The following is a 19,638-nucleotide window of genomic DNA, read 5'->3' as shown; positions in this document are numbered from 1 at the left end:
TGTACCATCTCAGGAAGAGACAAGTCAAAGGTAGGGATTTGAATGATCAATATTCTCTTGGCCCAACCTTCCCCATCAGGCTGACAAAAAAAGCATCTGCTAACTGGAAATTCTGGGAATAGCTGCTTCTGCCAAGGATCTCCCAGCCTGCCAGAGGGACCTAGAATCACTTTTATTAGTGTCAAAGATCTTTACAAGGTGTATACACATTTGCTGTTAGCTTTCAGATGAGTTGAAGCTTCAAAGGTGCTTTAGTGTCAGGGGTGCTTCCGTTTCTAAGTCTCTCCCTAGACAGGTAACGCGGTTTAGTTCCCTGCTGACAACCCTCTAAAGAGAGGCCGTGGTGTGATGTGGCTGTCCTCTTGGTTGTAAAGCAGTAGAGAGACAATGCAGGAAGATAGTGGTTGTGCTGGGCACTTCTCCTGGACACCTGATTGCATCAGGGTGGGGGGGCCAATCGGGGGCAGGGCCAGCAGGGGGGAGGGGCCAAGGGTAATTGGCTGGCCATCCCCACCCCTGATAGGGCTGGTTGGCTGCCACAGTGCGCGTCATAGCCACCGGTCATTCCGGTCGTTCCGCTGTTGGGTCTCTTGGCTTTTATATATATAGATCTATCTATAATAATAAAAGCGTAATATGCTAATTAGACCAGACAGTCAAACAACCTTCTGGACGTTCATCTAGACGAAGCTGCTGTGGTGGGGGCAGAGGCAGTTAGGGGCGATCAGGCAGGCAGGCCAGTGGTTACGGGCAATCAGGCAGGCAGAGGGGTTAGGGGTGATCAGGCATGCAGGCAAGCAGTTAGGGGGGATCAGGCAGGCAGGCAAGCAGTTAGGGGGGATCAGGCAGGCAGGCGAGCAGTTAGGGGTGATCAGGCAGGCAGGCAAGCGGTTAGGGCAATCAGGCAGGCAGGCAGAGGGGTTAGGGGTGATCAGGCAGGCAGGTGAGTGGTTAGGGGTGATCAGGCAGGCAGGCAGAGTGGTTAGGGCAATCAGGCAGGCAAGCGGTTAGGAGCCAGCGGTCCCAGATTGTGAGAGGTATGTCCGACTGCTGGTTTAGGCCCGATCCCACAGGAGGATCGTACCTAAACTGTCAATCAGACATCCCCCAAGAAGTCCCGGATTGTGAGAGGGTGCAGGCCGGGCTGAGGGACTCGCCACCCCATGCATGAATTTGATACAACAGGCCTCTAGTAGATATATAAAAGCCCAGCAACTAAACGGTTGAACGACCGAACAATCAGTCACTATGACGCACACTAGGGCAGCCAACTGGCCTGATCTGGGCCCCGATTTGCCCCCAACCACCTGAAGCCCCTCCCTCACAGAAGCCCCGCCCCCAATTAGCCATCATCAGGGTGGGCCAGCCAAACTTCACCCATGCACGAATTCGTGCACTGGGCCTCTAGTATAGGATAAGTGTTTATAGTTTAAAGAATTTCCTAACAGTATAACAAGAGGGGTTGTAAAGCAATAATTCTTAATAGTGACCCAAAAACCTTTTGTGATGCCCAAAAGCTCTCTCCAGGGCTGATTTTGATTGGGTAGAAGTGGCTTGCAGAAAAACTTTTAAACTGACAGGAAGAAAGGCTATTTTAAGATGGCTTTAAATACTTTTATGTGTTTTAAAAACATATAACAAATTTTATCATCTTAACCATTTTTCAGTGTATAGTTCAGTAATATCAAGATTATTACATTGTCCTGCACCATTCTTTCCCATGATTCCTTTCATCTTGTAAAACTCTATACCCATTAAAAAACACTCCCCATTCTCCTGTCCCCCCAGCCCATGATAGTCATCATTCTACTTTCAGTCTATGATTTTGATTATTCTAAGTACCTCATATAAGTAGAGTCATACAGTATTTGAAATGTGACTTATTTTACTTAGCATAATGTCTTTAAGGTTCATCTGTGTTGTAGCATATTACAAGATTTCCTTCCTTTTTAAGACTGAATAATATTCTCCTATAAGTATATACCACATTTTGCTTATCCATTAATCCTTTGATGGACATTGAGTTGATTCCACATTTTAGTTATTGTAAATAATGCTGCTATGGACATGAGTATATAATATCTCTTTGATTATGGACATGAGTATATAATATCTCTTTGAGACCCTGCTTTTAATTCTTTGGGGCATATATCCAGAAGTGGAATTCCTAGGTTTTATGGTAATTCGATTTTTAATTTTTGAGGAATTACCATACTGTTTTTCATAGAAGTTGTACCATTTTACATTCCCAGCAGCAGTGCACAAGGGTTCTCGTTTTTCCAGATTCTCATCAATATTTGTCATTTTTTGTTGTTGTTTTTATAGTAGCCATACTAATGGGTGTGAGATAATATCTCATTGTAGTTTTGATTTGCATTTCCCTAATGACTAGTGATGTTGAGCATCTTTTCATTTGGTTACTGGAATTTGTATGTCTTCTTTGGAGAAATGCCTATTCAAGTCCTTTGCCATTTTTTGAATTGAGTTGTTTGTTCTTTTATTGTTGGGCTTTTGGAGTTCTCTATATATTCTGCATATTAATCCCTTATCAGGCATATGCTTTGCAAATATTTTTTCTCATTCTGTGGGTTGCCTTTTGACTCAGTTGAAAGTATCTTTTGATGCATATACTTTTAAAATTTTTATTCAGTCCAATTTGTCTATTTTTTGTTGTTACTTATTGCTTTCCGAGAAATCATTTCCAAATCCAATTTTGGAAGCTTTTCTCCTGTATATTCTTCTAAGAGTTTCATTATTTTAGCTCTTACATTTAGGTCCTTGATCCATGTGAGGTAGTTTTTTTACAGAGAGGAAGGGAGAGGGATAGAGAGTTAGAAACATCGATGAGAGAGAAACATCGATCAGCTGCCTCCTGAACACCCCCCACTGGGGTTGTGCCCGCAACCAAGGTACATGCCCTTGACCGGAATCGAACCTGGGACCCTTGAGTCTGCAGGCTGACGCTCTATCCACTGAGCCAAACCAGTTAGTGAGGTAGTTTTTGTATATGGTGTTTGGTAAGGGTCTGACTTCATTCTTTTGCATCTGGATATCCTGTTTCCCAGCACCATTTGTTGCAAAAGACTGTCCATTCCTCATTGGATGGTCTTGCATCTTTGTCAAATCTTTGACCATATGTAAGAGTTTATTTCTGGGCTTTCTATTCTGTTCTATTGGTATATATGTCTATCATTGTGAAGATGGCTTTAAACATAATTCTTTTTTTCTAGTACAACATATGATCCCTGAGGTAATCCTTTGTTAGCTAGCCCTGTGTTAGGCAACTGTTTTTCTGGATAAGCTACTGAGTATATCCCAGGAAAAGGAAAACTTGAAAATAAGAGAGACCACATTGTTTGATACATAGTTTTTGTGACCCTTAAATTAAAATAATTTAGAGCAGCGATTTTCAACCTTTCTCATGGCACATATAAAATAATTACTAAAATTCTGCGGCACACTAAAAAATATTTTTGCCAATCTGACCAAAAAAAATAAGTTTAATGTTGATTGATTTATAAAAAATTATAGTAATTCTTTATCCTTTTTGCTCCAAAGTGACTTTTTAAAACATCAGGTATCTATACTTGTAAATAAGGATTTCTGGTATCAAGACTTAACCAATCAGATGCAACCTCATTATGTGATGTGACCAATAAGATGCAGCTCTAATATATGACCTATATATTTATGGTTCAAGAGAGGGAATTCACACCAAACAGCTATTGTGTTAGCTGTTGTCATTTTTTTTATTTGATAGTCTAAGGGAGAAGGGAGTTAGTGCCCCTGACTACATAGTTTTAAAAATTCTTGCAGGACACCAGTGGAAAATCACTGATCTAGACTAAAGCATGTATAGGTCTTGTTATTATTTCAAATGCTTTTCTAGAGCAAGTAGATTTTTGAAAACTGACAACAGAAAGAGAGACTAAAATTTTAATCCTGTGATAATATAGCTAATAATACGCATTATTCTGATACCTGAAGTCTTTTGAGTTGAATGATGAAATCATTGTTCCTACTACATGTTGAACAGCCAGTGGCTTTTTATCAGAATGCTACTATTTTAGCAGGATTTCACTTTTTAAATTATCGGAAAATCCTAAATTTACTGTAATTGTTAAGTGATATGACTAACAGCATTTCTGTTTTCCATTTCTATTTCTATTTTAATTCAAGGTAATTATAGAGAATATCCTTATTTTAGGGCAGAAGTTGGTAAACTGTGACCCACAGGCCACATCTGGCCCACAACCAGTTTGGGTAAATAATGTAAAGTTTTATTGGAACACAATCAATCATATCCATTTCCGTATGTAAAGTCTGTGGCTGCTTTTCTGCAACAACAGCAGGGTTGAGTCATTATAACAAAGATCATATGGTCCACAAAACCTAAAATGTTCATTCTTTGACCCTTTACAGAAAAAAATTTGCTGGCCCGTGTAATAGAGGGAAAAGTTAATAAGCAAACAACAAAAGCTCTCAGGGAAATGATCAGTAAAACCAGATTTGAGTTGAAAGTACTTACTTTTTTAACTTTCCTTTGGCCTCAAAAATCTCAAATTGTGAGTTAATGTAAGATTTAATTCCAGATATTATGTTCTAGATAAATGAATAATAATGTGTTGGTCGTTTTATTTCAAATGAAAAACAACTTAGCCATTATTTATTTAGTACCAAGTATGTGTCAGGCAATGGGGAGGAGGTAGAGAAATGAGGTTGTAAATCCTGCCCTTGAAGGAATTGAGGAGAGAAAATAGAAATGTGGGATTTCCCCTACATGTTTTAAGTATGACATTTCCAAAAAGTGACTTTTTTCTTTCTTTTTTTTAGAGACTGCTGTGTTACAGAAAGTGATGTGACTTTCAGGGTACTCCTGAGTGAGAAGGATGAGTCCTGATGTGCCTCTACTGAATGATTACAAAAAGGACTTCCTTCTGAAGCGCTTTCCACAGACTGTTCTTGGAGGCCCTCGGCTCAGATTAGGCTATTGTGCACCTCCTTACGTATATATTAATCAAATTGTCCTTTTTCTGATGCCATGGGTTTTGGGTGGGATAGGAACACTTTTGTACCAATTAGGCATCCTAGAAGACTATTATACAGCAGCACTCTCAGGTGGACTAATGCTTTTCACCGCATTTGTCATCCAGTTCACAAGTTTATACGCCAGAAACAAATCATCAACGGTAGAAAGAATGCTAAGCACAGCTATCTTAGCAGAGGAAGATGAGCATGAATTTACAAGTTGTACTGGTGCTGAGACTATCAAATTTCTAATTCCTGGAAAGAAATATACAGCCAATATGGTTTTTCATTCTGTTCTTGCTGGGTTATTGTGTGGTCTTGGAACGTGGTATCTGCTCCCAAATAGGATAACCTTGCTGTATGGCAGTCCAGCAGGCACTGTTCTGCTGTTTTTCTTTGGATGGATAACATTATGTACAGGAGAATATTCATTAATTGTAAACACAGCCGTAGAGACTGCAACTTTTCAAACCCAGGATACTTATGAAATCATTCCTCTTATGAGACCTCTTTATATTTTTTTCTTTGTTTCTATAGATCTTGCATACAGGTAATAAGCTATCAAATATTTTATAATTCGCTTTATTTTAAAGCAGACATAATAGGAGCACTCTCCATAGTATTAAAAAATGTATCTTTGAAGTGGAAGTCATCAAGATAAACCATTGGGTGATAGCTTTGATGATTAATCTCTAGGAAAAATTTCTGTTAAACATACATACTAAAACAGTAAGTAAATCTGATTGAAGAGTAAAAAGAAAATCCTTTATAAGATAAATCAACAAAATTTCAGTCCTGTGTTTCACTTTAAAGAAGGAGCTATGAATCTATATGATAGCTGGCTAAAACCTGGGAAAAGAGATAGAACTTTACTGTGAGGAGAAAATGAAGACTTTAAAATTTATATACATAAATATTATGTACAGATTGAATTTCTGATGTATAGATAACATCGAATTTTGTTATAGTAACTATATTGAAGAAAAATATTTTTAAAAATCAGTTGGATACAGAAGAAAAATCAAAAGAATGTTTAACAAAATTGTTTACAAAATTGTTTGATAACCACTTTTTGCTTGCCTTTTCTAAACCCATTTTGCTTGCCTTTTTCTAAATCTTACTTTTCTTTCTTTGTTGCTATAGATTATAGCTTTCTCTTTTAGTGTCCAGGTAGAAATGAATAGTCATGTTATGGACTGAATGTTTGTGTTCCCTCCAAATTCACATGTTTAAAGCCCTAACACCCCATGTGATAGTATTTGGAGATGAGGGTTTTTGGGAGGTAATTATCAGAAACATTAGAATTTAAACATTTTTATATAAAAGAATTAACCTATTTGGGCTGAGTCATATACACAAGAATATAATCACAGTGTTTAGTTACCTCAATTACATATGCTTCTATTTATTTATGATCTTGCATATAAATACTTTTCTGTGCCATTGCTTATATTTATTTTCAAAACAAAAATATTTGGGGAGTAAATGTAATTTGGATAAACTATTCTTGAGTATACATTATTTTACATGTTATCTTATCCTTGACTATGTTAGCAAGAGAAGTGTTATCTTTTTTTAAAGATGTAATTTAAAAATACATATATTTTTCCATCACCTTTTATCCCCCATCCCCTCTTCCACCTACATCCCTTTCCCCTCTCCCCCACAATCACCATACTGTTGTCTGTGAGTACGTGAGTTCTTTCTCTCTTTTTTTTATTTTTTGCTCAGTCTCTCCATGCCCCCTGCCTCCCCCTACCCCTCACCCCAGAGAGCTGTCAGCTTGCTCTCTATGAATCTAAGGAGAAGTGTTATCTTAACAACAACAACAACAACAAAAAACCACAGCAACAAAAACCCCTCTATATATCTGCATGTTTTCCTTGACCTTCCTGTGGCTTACTGTGTATGGTTCGATTTTCTTTTTTGTTACTTCAGTGTTTTCTTCTCAGGATGAGATTAATTTTATTTTAAACTATACTACACAAAGCATTATCCTCTAATTTAGCATCACATTGTTAACCTTGTGTTCATTAATTCTCTGCTTATAAAAATGTGAAGGACATACATTATGCAGAGTGCATTAGCTAGCATAGTCCTGCTATGTGTGTGACCAAACACATTATGCTGTTATTATAGCTGTAGTTTTTATACATTTGCTTCTGGACTGTTAACGTACATTTAAGTGTTGACTATTACAGAAGTTGCCTTTTTCCTTGATTTCTAGTAGCTCAGGTATAAAGTACAATGATAAGTTTTGAGATTCATCTCTTTTGAGTTATCTCTGGAACTCCATAAGTACTATGCCATTGTTGCTTTCCAGACAAGGTGATTGTTTAGCCTCATTTCAAAAAATTAGTAACATAGATAATTTTATTCTTGTGTGCTTTAAAGTTTGTATTACATTATTTGAATTCATTTAATGATGTTGTATTTAACTGGTCAGTGCTGTATCAAGAACCAGTTTCTCCACTTAGGAGAAAAGCCATCTCTGATTTATGAGATTGTATAGTACCAGTTTGTGTTCTCAAATTCATACCACTGTATATACAAAATAGAAACAAGTTAAGTTTCCAGGCTAACCCACAGAGACACATTCATAACCTAATGTTGCTGGCTTCTGCTATTAACTATACTAACTTCAAATTCTGGGGCCTGGGAGCAAGGTAGTACGAGAGAGTTGAAGAAAGAGAACAGCTTCTTCTCTGCCAGCTACTGATGTGTGAACCAGCAGGAAGGCTTTGGCTTTCCCAGAGTTACTTGCAATTTTAAACTCAAAAATTTTATACTCTAAAAAATCATTGGTAGAATGTAGCCAGTGTAGTTTAGACATTTAAGGGAGAAATGTTTTTGCCCTGGGCTCAGTGCAGTTTTACAGATTCCTAAATTCAATGTTATTCAGTAAACTAGAGGCCCAGTGCATGAATTCGGGGGTCAGGGCCGATTGGGGCAATTGGGGCCGACTGGCTGAGGGGAGGGACTGTGGGAGGTTGGCTGGCTATGGGAGGTTGGCTGGCTACGGGAGGTTGGCTGTGGGAGTGCACTGACTACCACAGGGCAGCTCCTGCTTTGAGGGTTTGCCCCCCTGGTGATCAGTGCGCGTCATAGCGACTGACCGGTCATTTGGTCGTTCAGTCACTTAGGCTTTTATATATATAGATTACTTATATATAGATTACTTTTAATTACATTTTCTTTCCACATTTGAATCCACATATTTTCTAAGTGCTAATTTGTACACTGCTGAGGAGAGAGGGTAGTTCCTGATATAAGGGAAGGACAATGATCACAACTTATATGTGTTGATCTTTTGCAAATTGGGACTAGGACCTTTCTGTAAGTGTTCTTTGGTTGGGGAGGGGGTAGTATTTATGGTGTGGGAGGGGAGGGGTGTATGTATGTTTTGTTTTTCCTGAAAAGATTCTCTGCTATATATAATTTTTGTATGATTTAAATATTTTCTTTTCCCTATAGGTTTATGGTAAATATACCAGTTCTAGAACAAATGAATCAGATTTTACACATCTTGTTTATATTTTTACCCTTTCTGTGGGCACTAGGGATTCTGCCCCCACCCGATGCGCTTTTCTTATGGTCAATGGAACAGGTTTTAGCGTTTGGCCTTGGAGGCTCATCTATGTCAACCCATCTACGGTAATTATTTTAAATACTAAAGTTATATGTAACTTACTCTTAAAGGACATTATTTCTTTTCAAACAAATCCCTTTTTTTTCTCTGCAGATTATTAATAATGTTCATCATTTCTGCTGGAACAGCTGGAACATCGTATTTCATTCCCAGCACTGTTGGAGTGGTTCTTTTCATGACTGGAGTTGGGTTCTTACTGAGTCTTAACCTAAGTGAAATGGGTTTTGTCTTCAAACACAGTGTAATTGGACACAGAGTTGGAATCAAATCTAAGACTTTACCCCTTGGTTCAGAAAAACAGTTTTCTTGGAAGGAATGCCCCTTCTACGTCATTATATTAGTCTTGGCTCTCTTAGAAAGTATTTTGCTGCATCACTTTGCTTGTTGTTCACAGATTTCCAAAACCAGCTCCCAGGCTATTGTTGGCTATGTTTTGATGATATTACTTATAGTACTATGGATACTTAGAGAAATTCAAAGTGTCTATATCTTTGGAATTTTCCGAAACCCTTTCTATCCAAAGGATGTGCAGACTGTGACATTATTCTTAAAAAAGCAAGCAAGGCTCATGAAGATTGGTGTTGTCAGACGGATTTTGCTAAATCTAGGTAGGAAGGTAAAAATTTACTAACTCTGTGTTATATCTACAAAGTGTATAGAAATATGGAATTCCCATATCTGTGTAATATATACTTCATATAAGTGTTTATTTTATGTTTTGGTTCATTTGTTTGGTGTGGTCTTTTTTTTTTTTTTTAGTTAATAGCTTAAATGGGCATTTATAAAGCCTCATATTGGCCAAAATAAAATATGGTAGAAGGGGTTACATTGCCTTAATTAAATTTGTCTTTTGTTTGTCTTAGTGTCACCTTTTGCTATGATAGCATTTCTTTCATTGGACAGTTCCTTACAAGGGCTTCACTCTCTACCTGTCTCCATTGGATTCACAAGAGCTTTTAGAATGGTAATCCTAGTATGCACGTAATAGTACTTTCCTATTTCTAAATTTAATCGTGATTTTGTTTACTCTAATAGTTTACATAAGTTATCAAATTCTCGCTAATCAAGTGGATTTTTTGTGTACTGCAGGTATGGCAGAATACAGAAAATGCTTTACTGGAGATAGTCATTGTATCCACAGTGCACTTGTTGACCAGTATAGACACATGGTGGAACAGAAGCCTGAATACAGGAATCAGACTCTTACTAGTGAGTGTATTTTTTAACAGCTTTATTGAGATGTATTTCACATACCATTAAGTCATTCACTTAAAATATGCAGTTCAGCCCAGCCGGCATGGCTCAATGGTTGAGCATCAACCTATGAACCAGGAAATGATGGTTCAATTCTCGGTCAGGGCACATGCCTAGGTTGTGGGCTCAATCCCCAGTGTGAGGTGTGCAAGAGGCAGCCAATCAATGATTCTCTCTCATCATTGATGTTTCTGTATCTCTCTCCCTCTCCTTTCCTCTCTGAAATCAATAAAAATATATTTTTAAAAATATGCAGTTTAGTGGTATCCCATATAATAAAAGGCTACCAGTAATATGCAAATTGTCCCCTCAACCAGAAGTTCAACTGGGAGTTCAACCAGGAGTTTCACCAGGGGGCGGGGCTGGCCAACCAACTGCCTGCAGCCCCTCCCCCCCAGCTGGCCTGGCCCGATTGGCCCCGATCAGGGCGGGCCAGCAGGACCCCACTCGTGCATGAATTCATGCACCGGGCCTCTAGTATATTCAGAATTTTTCATCCATCACCACAATCTAATTTTAGAACATTTTCAACATCCAGAAAGAAACCTCATACACATTGTATTTATCATTCCTAGTCTCCATCACACCCACCTCCTGATCCAGCCCCAGCAACCATTAATCTACTTTCTGTTTCTATGTATTTGCCTATTCTGGACATTTTATATTAATGGAAATATACAATATATAGTCTTTTGCATCTTGCTTCTTTCACTTATGTTTTCAAGGTTCATCCTTATTGTAGCATGTATCAGTATTCTTTTTTGTTGCTTAGTAGTATAGTATTCTGTTTTACTTTTGACTATGAATAATGCTACTATGCACATTTGTGTACACATTTTTTATATGGACATATGGCCAAATATTTTTCCAAAGTGGCTGCACCATTTAACATTCCCACCAAACAGTGCATGAGGATTCTAACTTCTCTACATCCTCGCAAACACTTGTTATTATCTGACCTTTTCATTATAGTCATTATAGTGTCAACTGCTATCTTGTGATTTTGATTTGTATCTCTCTGAATGCTAATGATGCATCTTTTCATATGTTTATTGGCCATTTATGCATGTTTTTTGGAGAAATGTCTATTCCAATACTTTGCCCACTTTTATTTGGATTATTTATCTTTTTATTGTTGAATTGTAAGAGTTCTTTATATATTCTGGATACAAGTTCCTTGACAGATATATGATAAAAGTTTTCTCACATTATGTAGATTGTCTTTCACTTTCTTGATGTCCTTTGAAGCAAAAAAAAGTTTTTAATTTTGGTGAAGTTCAGTTTATCAGTTTTTTCTTTTATCACTTGTATTTTTTGTTTTATATCTAGTAAACACTGTCCATTCCAAGATCAGAAAGATTTACTATATTTTATTCTAAGAGTTTTACAGTTTTAACTCTTACATTTGGGTCTGTGATCTCTTTGAGTTAATTTTTATATATGATGTGAGGTAGGGTTTCAAATCTATTCTTTTGTATATGGATGTACAATTGTCTAGCACAATTTATTGGAAAAACTGTTCTTTCTTCAATGATGTTTCTTCTTCCCATCCATAAACATGAGATACATTTACATTTATTTAGGTCTTCTTTAGTTTATTTCAACAGTATTTTACAATTTTCAATATAGTACAAGTATGCTTTGTTAAATTTATTTCTAAGTATTGTATTCTTTATGATGATATTATAGATGAAATTGTTTCCTTCATTTTTGGCTTATTTACTACTACAATGTAGAATACAATTGATTTTTTAATACTAATCTTATATCCTGAAACCTCCCTAAATTCTTATTCTAATAGATTTTAGATTTCATGAAATGAGAAAGAATAAGAAGTAAAAATCATTTTTAATAAGAAATAAGAAATATAAAAGATTATTTAAGAATAAGAAGTTATTTTTATGCCTCTACAGGTTGGTATCATGCGTGACCGTCTGATTCAATTCATCTCTAAACTGCAATTTGCTGTGGCTGTACTTATAGCATCATGGACAGAGAAAAATCGTAGACAGTCAACCACCACTTTATGTATACTCAACATTGTTTTCTGTCCATTCTTGTTGGTTTTCATAGTTTTTTCCACACTACTCTCTTCTCCCCTACTCCCCCTCTTCACCCTTCCTTTGTTCCTGGTGGGGTTTCCCCGACCTGTTCAGACTTGGCCAGGAGTGGTGGGCACTGCAGCCACTGTATGTGCAGATACAGTGTACTACCACCAAATGATCCCAAGTTTGACCGCTGCACTGCAGTCTGCAATGGTAGCTGGAAGTTTAGGTAAGTAAATGGCTTGTGCTTAAATACTCACTAATGTATTTAAAGTACAAAAACACGAACACACAGAAAAACGGTCTTTTGAGCCAAGTACTTATACAAATTATAATACTTTGATGTACAGGCAGAAAGACTAATATGAAGTAGATGTATATCTCCTGCTTCTTGTTGTTGTTATCTCCTCCTTATTTTGAGGTAAAGTTATAAAATGAAAATACTAAGGGAAAATTTTAGTAAGATGATCTGACAATTTTTTAAAAAACTCTTTTATATGTTTTTATTGATTTTTAGAGAGAGGGGAAGGGAGAGGGATAAAGAGAAACATCCATGAGAGAGGAACATCATCGATCAGCTGCCTCCTGCACACCCCTTCTGGGGATCAAGCCTGCAACCCAGGAATGTGCCCTGACTGGGAGTCAAACCACAGTCTCTTGGTTCCTGGGTTAACGCTCAACCACTGAGACACACCAGCCAGGCTAAACAACTTTTTCTTGAATAAAGTCAGGTTGTAGCCTCATTATTGAAACATGAAAACACTTTATCTCCCAAAATTTTTATGTATTTATGAGTTCATAGCAAGAAGATGCAGTAGCTTTAAACCCATAAAGAGTGAAAACTACCTTTATTTCATATAGTATCATATTGAAGAGCTTAAGGGAGTTTGCTCATATATTATTAGTTCTTATATAGCAACTTAAGCAGTCTGACAAAGTTACAGGGTAAGATAACAAAGGTTTTGGTCAATGATTGGTTGCCTCCCAAAATGAAGTGCTATGTAAATTAGCAATATTTTTAATGAGAATGAATTAATTTTATGATAATTATAATTTTATGTTACTTTTATAATTTTATTGTAGAACTATGTAATGCCTCTAAAGGTTGGTTTTAGATAAGGTATAAGCTGATGACAACAGTGTATAACCTCCTATCATAGGCCCCTGAAACTTGTTTTAGAAATGAGCAATGACTTCCTAGAAAACTGATGCCAGGCAGAATAGCAATTAAAATTACAATATGAATGTAATGTTTACTTGGGTTGAGCTTTTCTTTACGATGATGTTAGATAATTTAGAAAAAACTTTACCTTTGTAGTACAGATTTTTTGTGAATAATCATTTTCCTTTTATAGGAAATATTCTATACTTTTAATACTTTTATCCAGTTCCAATTAATTTTTATTATGCAATGTTATGCCACTTTTAAGTGGCAGTGCTGTGCCACTTTTAAAAATACCTGTAAGATTAAACTCACATCTGAAATGATAAATACCTTAATAATAAAGTAGAAATTATACTTTATTATCAAATCAGTCACACTCAGCCAAGAAGTGTGTTGTAAAGTATTTCCTGGGGAAAAATGAGGTAACATTTCACACACATCTGATTGGCAAAAATATAAAAAGTCTGACATTACCAAGTATTAGCAACGGGTATGGGGAACAGGAACTCTCAAATCCTGCTGGAAGGAAATGTGTGAATTTGTAAGCTACCTTGAAGAATAAACTTATAGTCTGTAGTAAAAATGTACATTCCCATCACCTAGTGATTCCAATTTGAGTCAGTGATCCAGTGATTCCAATTCTAGAGAAACTTGCACGTTTGTTTGGTTTAAGACCATTCCTACATTTGATTATTTGCTAGGAGGGCTCACGGGATTCAGCACATAGTCATAGTAAGAGGTCAGCCAAAGAACTTGTATGCATATAAGCATAACCAATGGACACAGACAATACGGTGGTGAAGGCCTGGGCTGGGAGCGAGGGTGGGCTGGGAGAGGACAATGGGGGAGAAAGACATATGTAATACTTGCAACAATAAAGAATTTTTTAAAAAAAGAAAAAGATATTTTATGGCTAAAGCATATATAGCGTAATCAGCCAAGGGAAAAGTCACTTTGGATAAGAGACTAGATCAGGGGTGGGCAAACTTTTTGACTCGAGGGCCACAGTGGGTTCTTAAACTGGACCGGAGGGCCGGAACAAAAGCATGGATGGAGTGTTTGTGTGAACTAATATAAATTCAAAGTAAACATCATTACATAAAAGGGTACGGTCTTTTTTTTTTTTTAGTTTTATTCATTTCAAATGGGCCGGACCCGGCCCGCGGGCCGTAGTTTGCCCACGGCTGGACTAGATGCAAACTTGCAGGTGTCCTCCCCAGTGTAGTCGCACAGAATGTACTTAATTGCCCAGCAATGCGTTGTGACAACATGTGTGATATGTTGACTCTCCGGGAAACTTACTTGAGATTCAATGTGTAGGGTTTTTGCTGGAGCTGGTCATGAGGCACCCTCCCTGCCTAATGCATACCAAAATTCCAGACTCCCAGAAGGAAAGCCAGTGTTTGGTATAAACTGTATTGTTTGCACTGAAATACACGTTCCCAAATGCCAGTCAAGGCAAATTTGTAAGCAGGCTTTTCAAGCATATCAGTTAGTTCTGTTTGTTAACTTTCCTGCACAACACCTTGTATAAGCAGACTTGCACAAAGATAATTTCTGCAGCATTATTAAAATTGGAAGCATCCAAAATGTTTATTAAGTGGGAAGTGAATATTCAAATTCAGCGCTATTTATATAATGATTTCTCAGTGCAGTTACAATGAATGATTGAGCTGTTTGCAGTAAATATAGGCAAATCTCAGACATAATGTTATGAGAAAAACTAAGTTTTAAAAGTATTTGTACAGTGTAGTACCTGGCATTTTATGTAAATTTTAGTACCATAAAACTTTTTTTAATTTATTGGTTTTGTAGAGAGAAGGTAAGGGAGAGAGAGAAACATTGATTTGTTGTTTTACTAATCTATGTATTCATTGGTTGATTCTTGTATGTGCCCTGACGGGATTGAACCATAAACTTTGGTGTATCTAACCAACTGAGCTACCTGGCCATGGCCCCACAAAACATTTTTATGCATGTCTATAAAATGTCCACAATGTTGTAAGTCATTAATGTAAAGATGGCTTTTATATACAGTATTTAATACTTTTCTTGATATATTTAACATGTAGTTAGGATTTTATATAGCAAGTTCTAATATATTGTTTTCTGGAAACTATATCCTTGACTTTTTATGTATTATCACCTGTTGAGAGCTCAATTTAATGCAATGAATAGTTATTTCTATTTTTGATGTAAAGAGAGGGTCAAAGGAGTTGTGAATTAGTTGAAAGTGTGTTATCAATTTTAAAGATTCGTGTGGAAAAATAAAACAAGTTGGAGCAATGACTTTTCTTTTTTCAAATTTCTTTTAGGTCTCCTCTTACCTGGTTCTCACTATTTGGGCCGCTTTCAGGATCGTTTAATGTGGATAATGATTCTAGAATGTGGCTATAGTTACTGCTGTATTAACATTAAGGTCAGTGTGCATTTGAAACCTCTGTAGTACTATATTTATTTTGCATGTGTAAAATTTTACCTGTTATGTACACATCAAACACTTAATAGTTCAGTTTGAAAGAGTATCTTTTAGTTACCTGTGAAAACACTTAGGGATTTTTAAAGTATATTTCAATATATACATATTGATAGGCAGACTAGTGCTAATTGTGTAATAGAGCATAGTAACAAAACATACCTTCCCCCTTTTCGTCCAATCCTCCTGTTCTTTTTATCCCTGTCTAATTGAGCCTCTCAAAAGTTTGACTTTTTAATATTTTTTTTCACACCTACATCATATAAGCATTCTCAATTTAATAAAAACTTTTTGACCCCAATGCTTCTACCTGCTACACCCTGTGTGTGTTTTTTTCCTTCCTTTTAGAGCAAAATGCCTTTTTTGAGTTGCTTATAAAACCTAATAATGTGATTCCTTTTATTGATCTTTTGTGCTCCATGACACATGTGGTATAAGGACATACCTTTTGGTGGCAGTCTTTTTTTTCTTCCTTTTTTAATATTTTTGGATACAAGCTTGCTTAGTTTTGCCAAAAGAGAGCTGCTTTATGAAGTTTACATTATAGTGGAAGGAGACAGACAATAACCAAATCCATAAATCTGTATTATTATTATTATTATTATTATGTTGTTATAGTAAAAAAATGGAATATGAGAATGGTTAAATAAATTATGGCATATCCACACAATAGAATAATGCTCTCATAAAGTAGGAGGGAAGGATACAAAACTATTGTGCATATTGTATAATTCCAATTTTATTTTTTTCCCTCCAAAAATTATTTTAAAGGTTTGAATAAGTGTTATTCAACCTTGACTACAGATAGTCTTTTAAAATTACAGTCATATTGAATAAAATTATTTTGGTAATTTCTAGTGGAATTTCTAGAATTTCTTTTGAAATCATGGAATTACTTTTTATTTCTGTATCCAACATCAGATATGTTAAGGACCATTAAGTTGGAGTTAAGGTATATCTCTTGAGGTTAAGAAAATTTTTACATTTTTTAATATTTTTATTTTGAGAAACCAATTCCTTTTCCTTCTCTTTCAAAGAAAAATAATCCTACCTAATTGCTTTTCTCTATGTAATAAGTGATCATAAACTTGAGTACTTTTTAATTTCTTCTTTAGGGGTTAGAATTGCAAGAGACATCATGTCATACTGCTGAAGCTCGAAGAGTTGATGAAGTTTTTGAAGGTGCCTTTGTACAAGAAGAATGTGCAAAAATATGTTCAATTAATAGACACTTTGGAAATGTCTTAACACCCTGTACTGTGTTGCCTGTGAAAATCTATTCTGATGCCAGGAATGTCCTCTCTGGCATAATAGATTCTCGTGATAACTTAAGAGAATTTAAAGGTGACCTTGTTAAAGTACTTGTGTGGATACTTGTTCAGTACTGCTCCAGAAGGTCCAGCATGCAGGAAAATGTCCAAAAAACTGAAAATAAAGAGAAAGCATCCCTAATAATCCTGCCTGGTTTGAATACTTCACCACAAACCAAATCCCCAGAGGACACAGTTAGTTTAAATTCAGAAATTTTAGATGACTGGTCTGATGATGTTTTGGGTGATGAGCCAACTACCAAAAAAGAAAATGAAGAAAAAGATCAATTAAAAGTTTTGCAAAGTATAAATTTGCCTCTTCCAGGATCAGTAGAATCACGAGTGGTTGGTGATCATTCTATAGGCAAATTTACTGAAAATAGTCTTTACAAAGCAGTCATATTGGGATACCCTGCTATTGACAAAGGAGCACAAGAAGATACGGCATATATTCCTCTCATGGAGTTCAGTTGTTCTCATTCTCACCTGTTAAGTGTACCTGAGGAGTGGAGGTCTAACTGTGTGCCGAGTTCCAAAATGAGGGAGATGAGCTTATTGTTTCCAGAAGACTGGTACCAATTTGTCTTAAGGCAGTTGGAATGTTTCCCTTCAGAAGGAAATGTACTGGAAGAAATTGCGAAGGACAGAGTTTTAAAAGACTTTTATGTTCATGCAGTAATGACTTGTTATTTTAGTTTATTTTGTGGAGACAATATGGATCCTAGTCCTGGTCATATATTGAGAGTTTTCAATGGTGTTTTGCCTTGGTCTCTTGCCCTTGATTGGATGACTGAAAAGCCAGAACTGTTCCAGCTAACACTGAAAGCTTTCAGGTAATTCATTTTGATTACATACAAATTGTAACATTGGCAAGAATATGTTGAGTTTTTTAATAACCTAGAAGAAGATACATCTTCATTTCTAATTTTAAAAAATAATCACTTTCCTAAGAATGAAAAAATTGGCCGAAACCGGCTTGGCTCAGTGGATAGAGCGTCGGCCTGCGGACTGAAAGGTCCCAGGTTCGATTCCGGTCAAGGGCATGTACCTGGGTTGCGGGCACATCCCCAGTGGGGGATGTGCAGGAGGCGGCTGATCGATGTTTCTCTCTCATCGATGTTTCTGGCTCTCTATATCTCTCCCTTCCTCTCTGTAAAAAATCAATAAAATATATTTAAAAAAAAAAAAAGAATGAAAAAATTGTTTACTATGTATTGTGATTTTATCAGGAATACACTTCAATGTATACTTCCTTATGTTTTCTTTGTGTGGGGAACTTATTTTTCATTTGGATTTTTTTCACTTTAACTTCATCATTTCTCTCTTTTGATCTGAAATACCAACTGTATCATTTCAGTTTAATATCTTAAAAATATTGATTGAACAAAATCTATTTCATTTATAAAGTTGGTAAAAATTTCTAAAATTCTTTGATTCTCCATTTTTTAGGTATACTCTGAAACTAATGATTGATAAAGCAAGTTTAGGTCCAATAGAAGACTTTAAAGAGCTAACTAACTACCTTGAAGAATATGAAAGCAACTGGTACATTGGTTTGGTATCTGATGAAAAGTGGAAGGAAGCAGTTTTACAAGAAAAACCATACTTGTTTTCTCTGGGGTATGATCCTAATATGGTAAGGTTAAAACTTAGTTTTTAAATTTTTTTGTATATTACCTTAAAGAACTGAAATCAATTATAAAGGATTTGAACTAAGTGATAGAGAGATGACATTCTATGTATTAATAACAGCTTTAATGCATCTATAATCGTGACTTTATGGTCAACATAGTCCAATTGTAGAATGACTGATTATTTACTTTTAAAAACTTAATAGGAGCCAATTAAAAATGTTGTGTATTCATGGTGTAATAACTTACTCATAGAATAGTCAAGTAAATGTCATTGCTATGGCATACTTGACTAAAAGGATTGTATTTCTATGCTAAATTCAAGTATAGAAATTATCACTTTGGGTTTGACTCCTAGAAGAAAAATTAATTTATGAGTGGCAAAGTATTTCTTTTGCTGACAGTTATACTTTATTTGAAGAATAACTGACTTGTGAAAATTACGAAAGACTTCAAATAGTGAATAATTTTTTAAAGATTTAGTACTTTTCTCATAGCATTTAAAATGTCATTGAGTGTGGACAAGTATGAAAGATTCAATGTTGAGGTTGAAACGGCCCCCGTGAGGTAGGGACGACCCCGGTGAGGTTGAAACGGCACCCGTGAGGTAGGGACGACCCCAGTCAGGTCGAAACGGCCCCGGTGTGGTAGGGACGACCCCGGTGAGGTTGAAACGGCCCCCGTGAGGTAGGGACGACCCTGGTCAGGTCGAAACGGCCCCGGTGTGGTAGGGACGACCCCGGTGAGGTTGAAACGGCCCCCGTGAGGTAGGGACGACCCCGGTGAGGTTGAAACGGCCCCCGTGAGGTAGGGACGACCCTGGTCAGGTCGAAATGGCCCCGGTGTGGTAGGGATGACCCCGGTGAGGTTGAAACAGCCCCCGTGAGGTAGGGACGACCCCAGTCAGGTCGAAACGGCCCCGGTGTGGTAGGGACGACCCCGGTGAGGTTGAAACGGCCCCCGTGAGGTAGGGACGACCCTGGTCAGGTCGAAACGGCCCCGGTGTGGTAGGGACGACCCCGGTGAGGTTGAAACGGCCCCCGTGAGGTAGGGACGAGGACGACCCCTGGGTCAGGGTCG

At 36.8% G+C, this 19,638-nt stretch overlaps 1 protein-coding gene and 1 long non-coding RNA gene across 3 annotated transcripts in view; one reads left to right on the top strand and one right to left on the bottom strand.

Annotated features, from left to right (window-relative positions):
• PCNX4 (pecanex homolog 4) overlaps positions 1-19,638 on the top strand; it is a 27,460-nt gene that overhangs the window by 3,469 nt on the left and 4,353 nt on the right. Inside the window, exons 2-10 of one of the 2 annotated variants that reach the window (XM_006096048.3) lie at positions 4,834-5,578; positions 8,503-8,682; positions 8,771-9,285; positions 9,541-9,641; positions 9,767-9,886; positions 11,845-12,205; positions 15,457-15,560; positions 16,733-17,760; positions 18,377-18,563. In XM_006096048.3, the coding sequence (XP_006096110.1) occupies positions 4,890-5,578; positions 8,503-8,682; positions 8,771-9,285; positions 9,541-9,641; positions 9,767-9,886; positions 11,845-12,205; positions 15,457-15,560; positions 16,733-17,760; positions 18,377-18,563 (3,285 nt within the window). In that variant the 5' untranslated portion in view covers positions 4,834-4,889. Of the gene's footprint in view, positions 1-4,833; positions 5,579-8,502; positions 8,683-8,770; positions 9,286-9,540; positions 9,642-9,766; positions 9,887-11,844; positions 12,206-15,456; positions 15,561-16,732; positions 17,761-18,376; positions 18,564-19,638 lie in introns of those variants that run through there. The other variant, XM_023759912.1, reaches the window with a different exon arrangement.
• Positions 17,042-19,638, bottom strand: part of LOC111827447 — a 5,042-nt gene continuing 2,445 nt past the window's right edge. The window contains exons 2-3 of the long non-coding RNA XR_002831028.1: positions 17,414-17,551; positions 17,042-17,183 (exon numbers count right to left, since the gene is read on the bottom strand). This is a non-coding gene — a long non-coding RNA (uncharacterized LOC111827447). The remainder of the gene's footprint in view (positions 17,184-17,413; positions 17,552-19,638) is intronic.

Source organism: Myotis lucifugus, unplaced genomic scaffold (genome assembly GCF_000147115.1).
Source record: "Myotis lucifugus unplaced genomic scaffold, Myoluc2.0 scaffold_166, whole genome shotgun sequence".
Taxonomy (NCBI): Eukaryota; Metazoa; Chordata; class Mammalia; order Chiroptera; family Vespertilionidae; genus Myotis; species Myotis lucifugus.
Note: the sequence above shows the minus strand (reverse complement) of the source record. Positions and strands in the feature narration are given on the sequence as shown.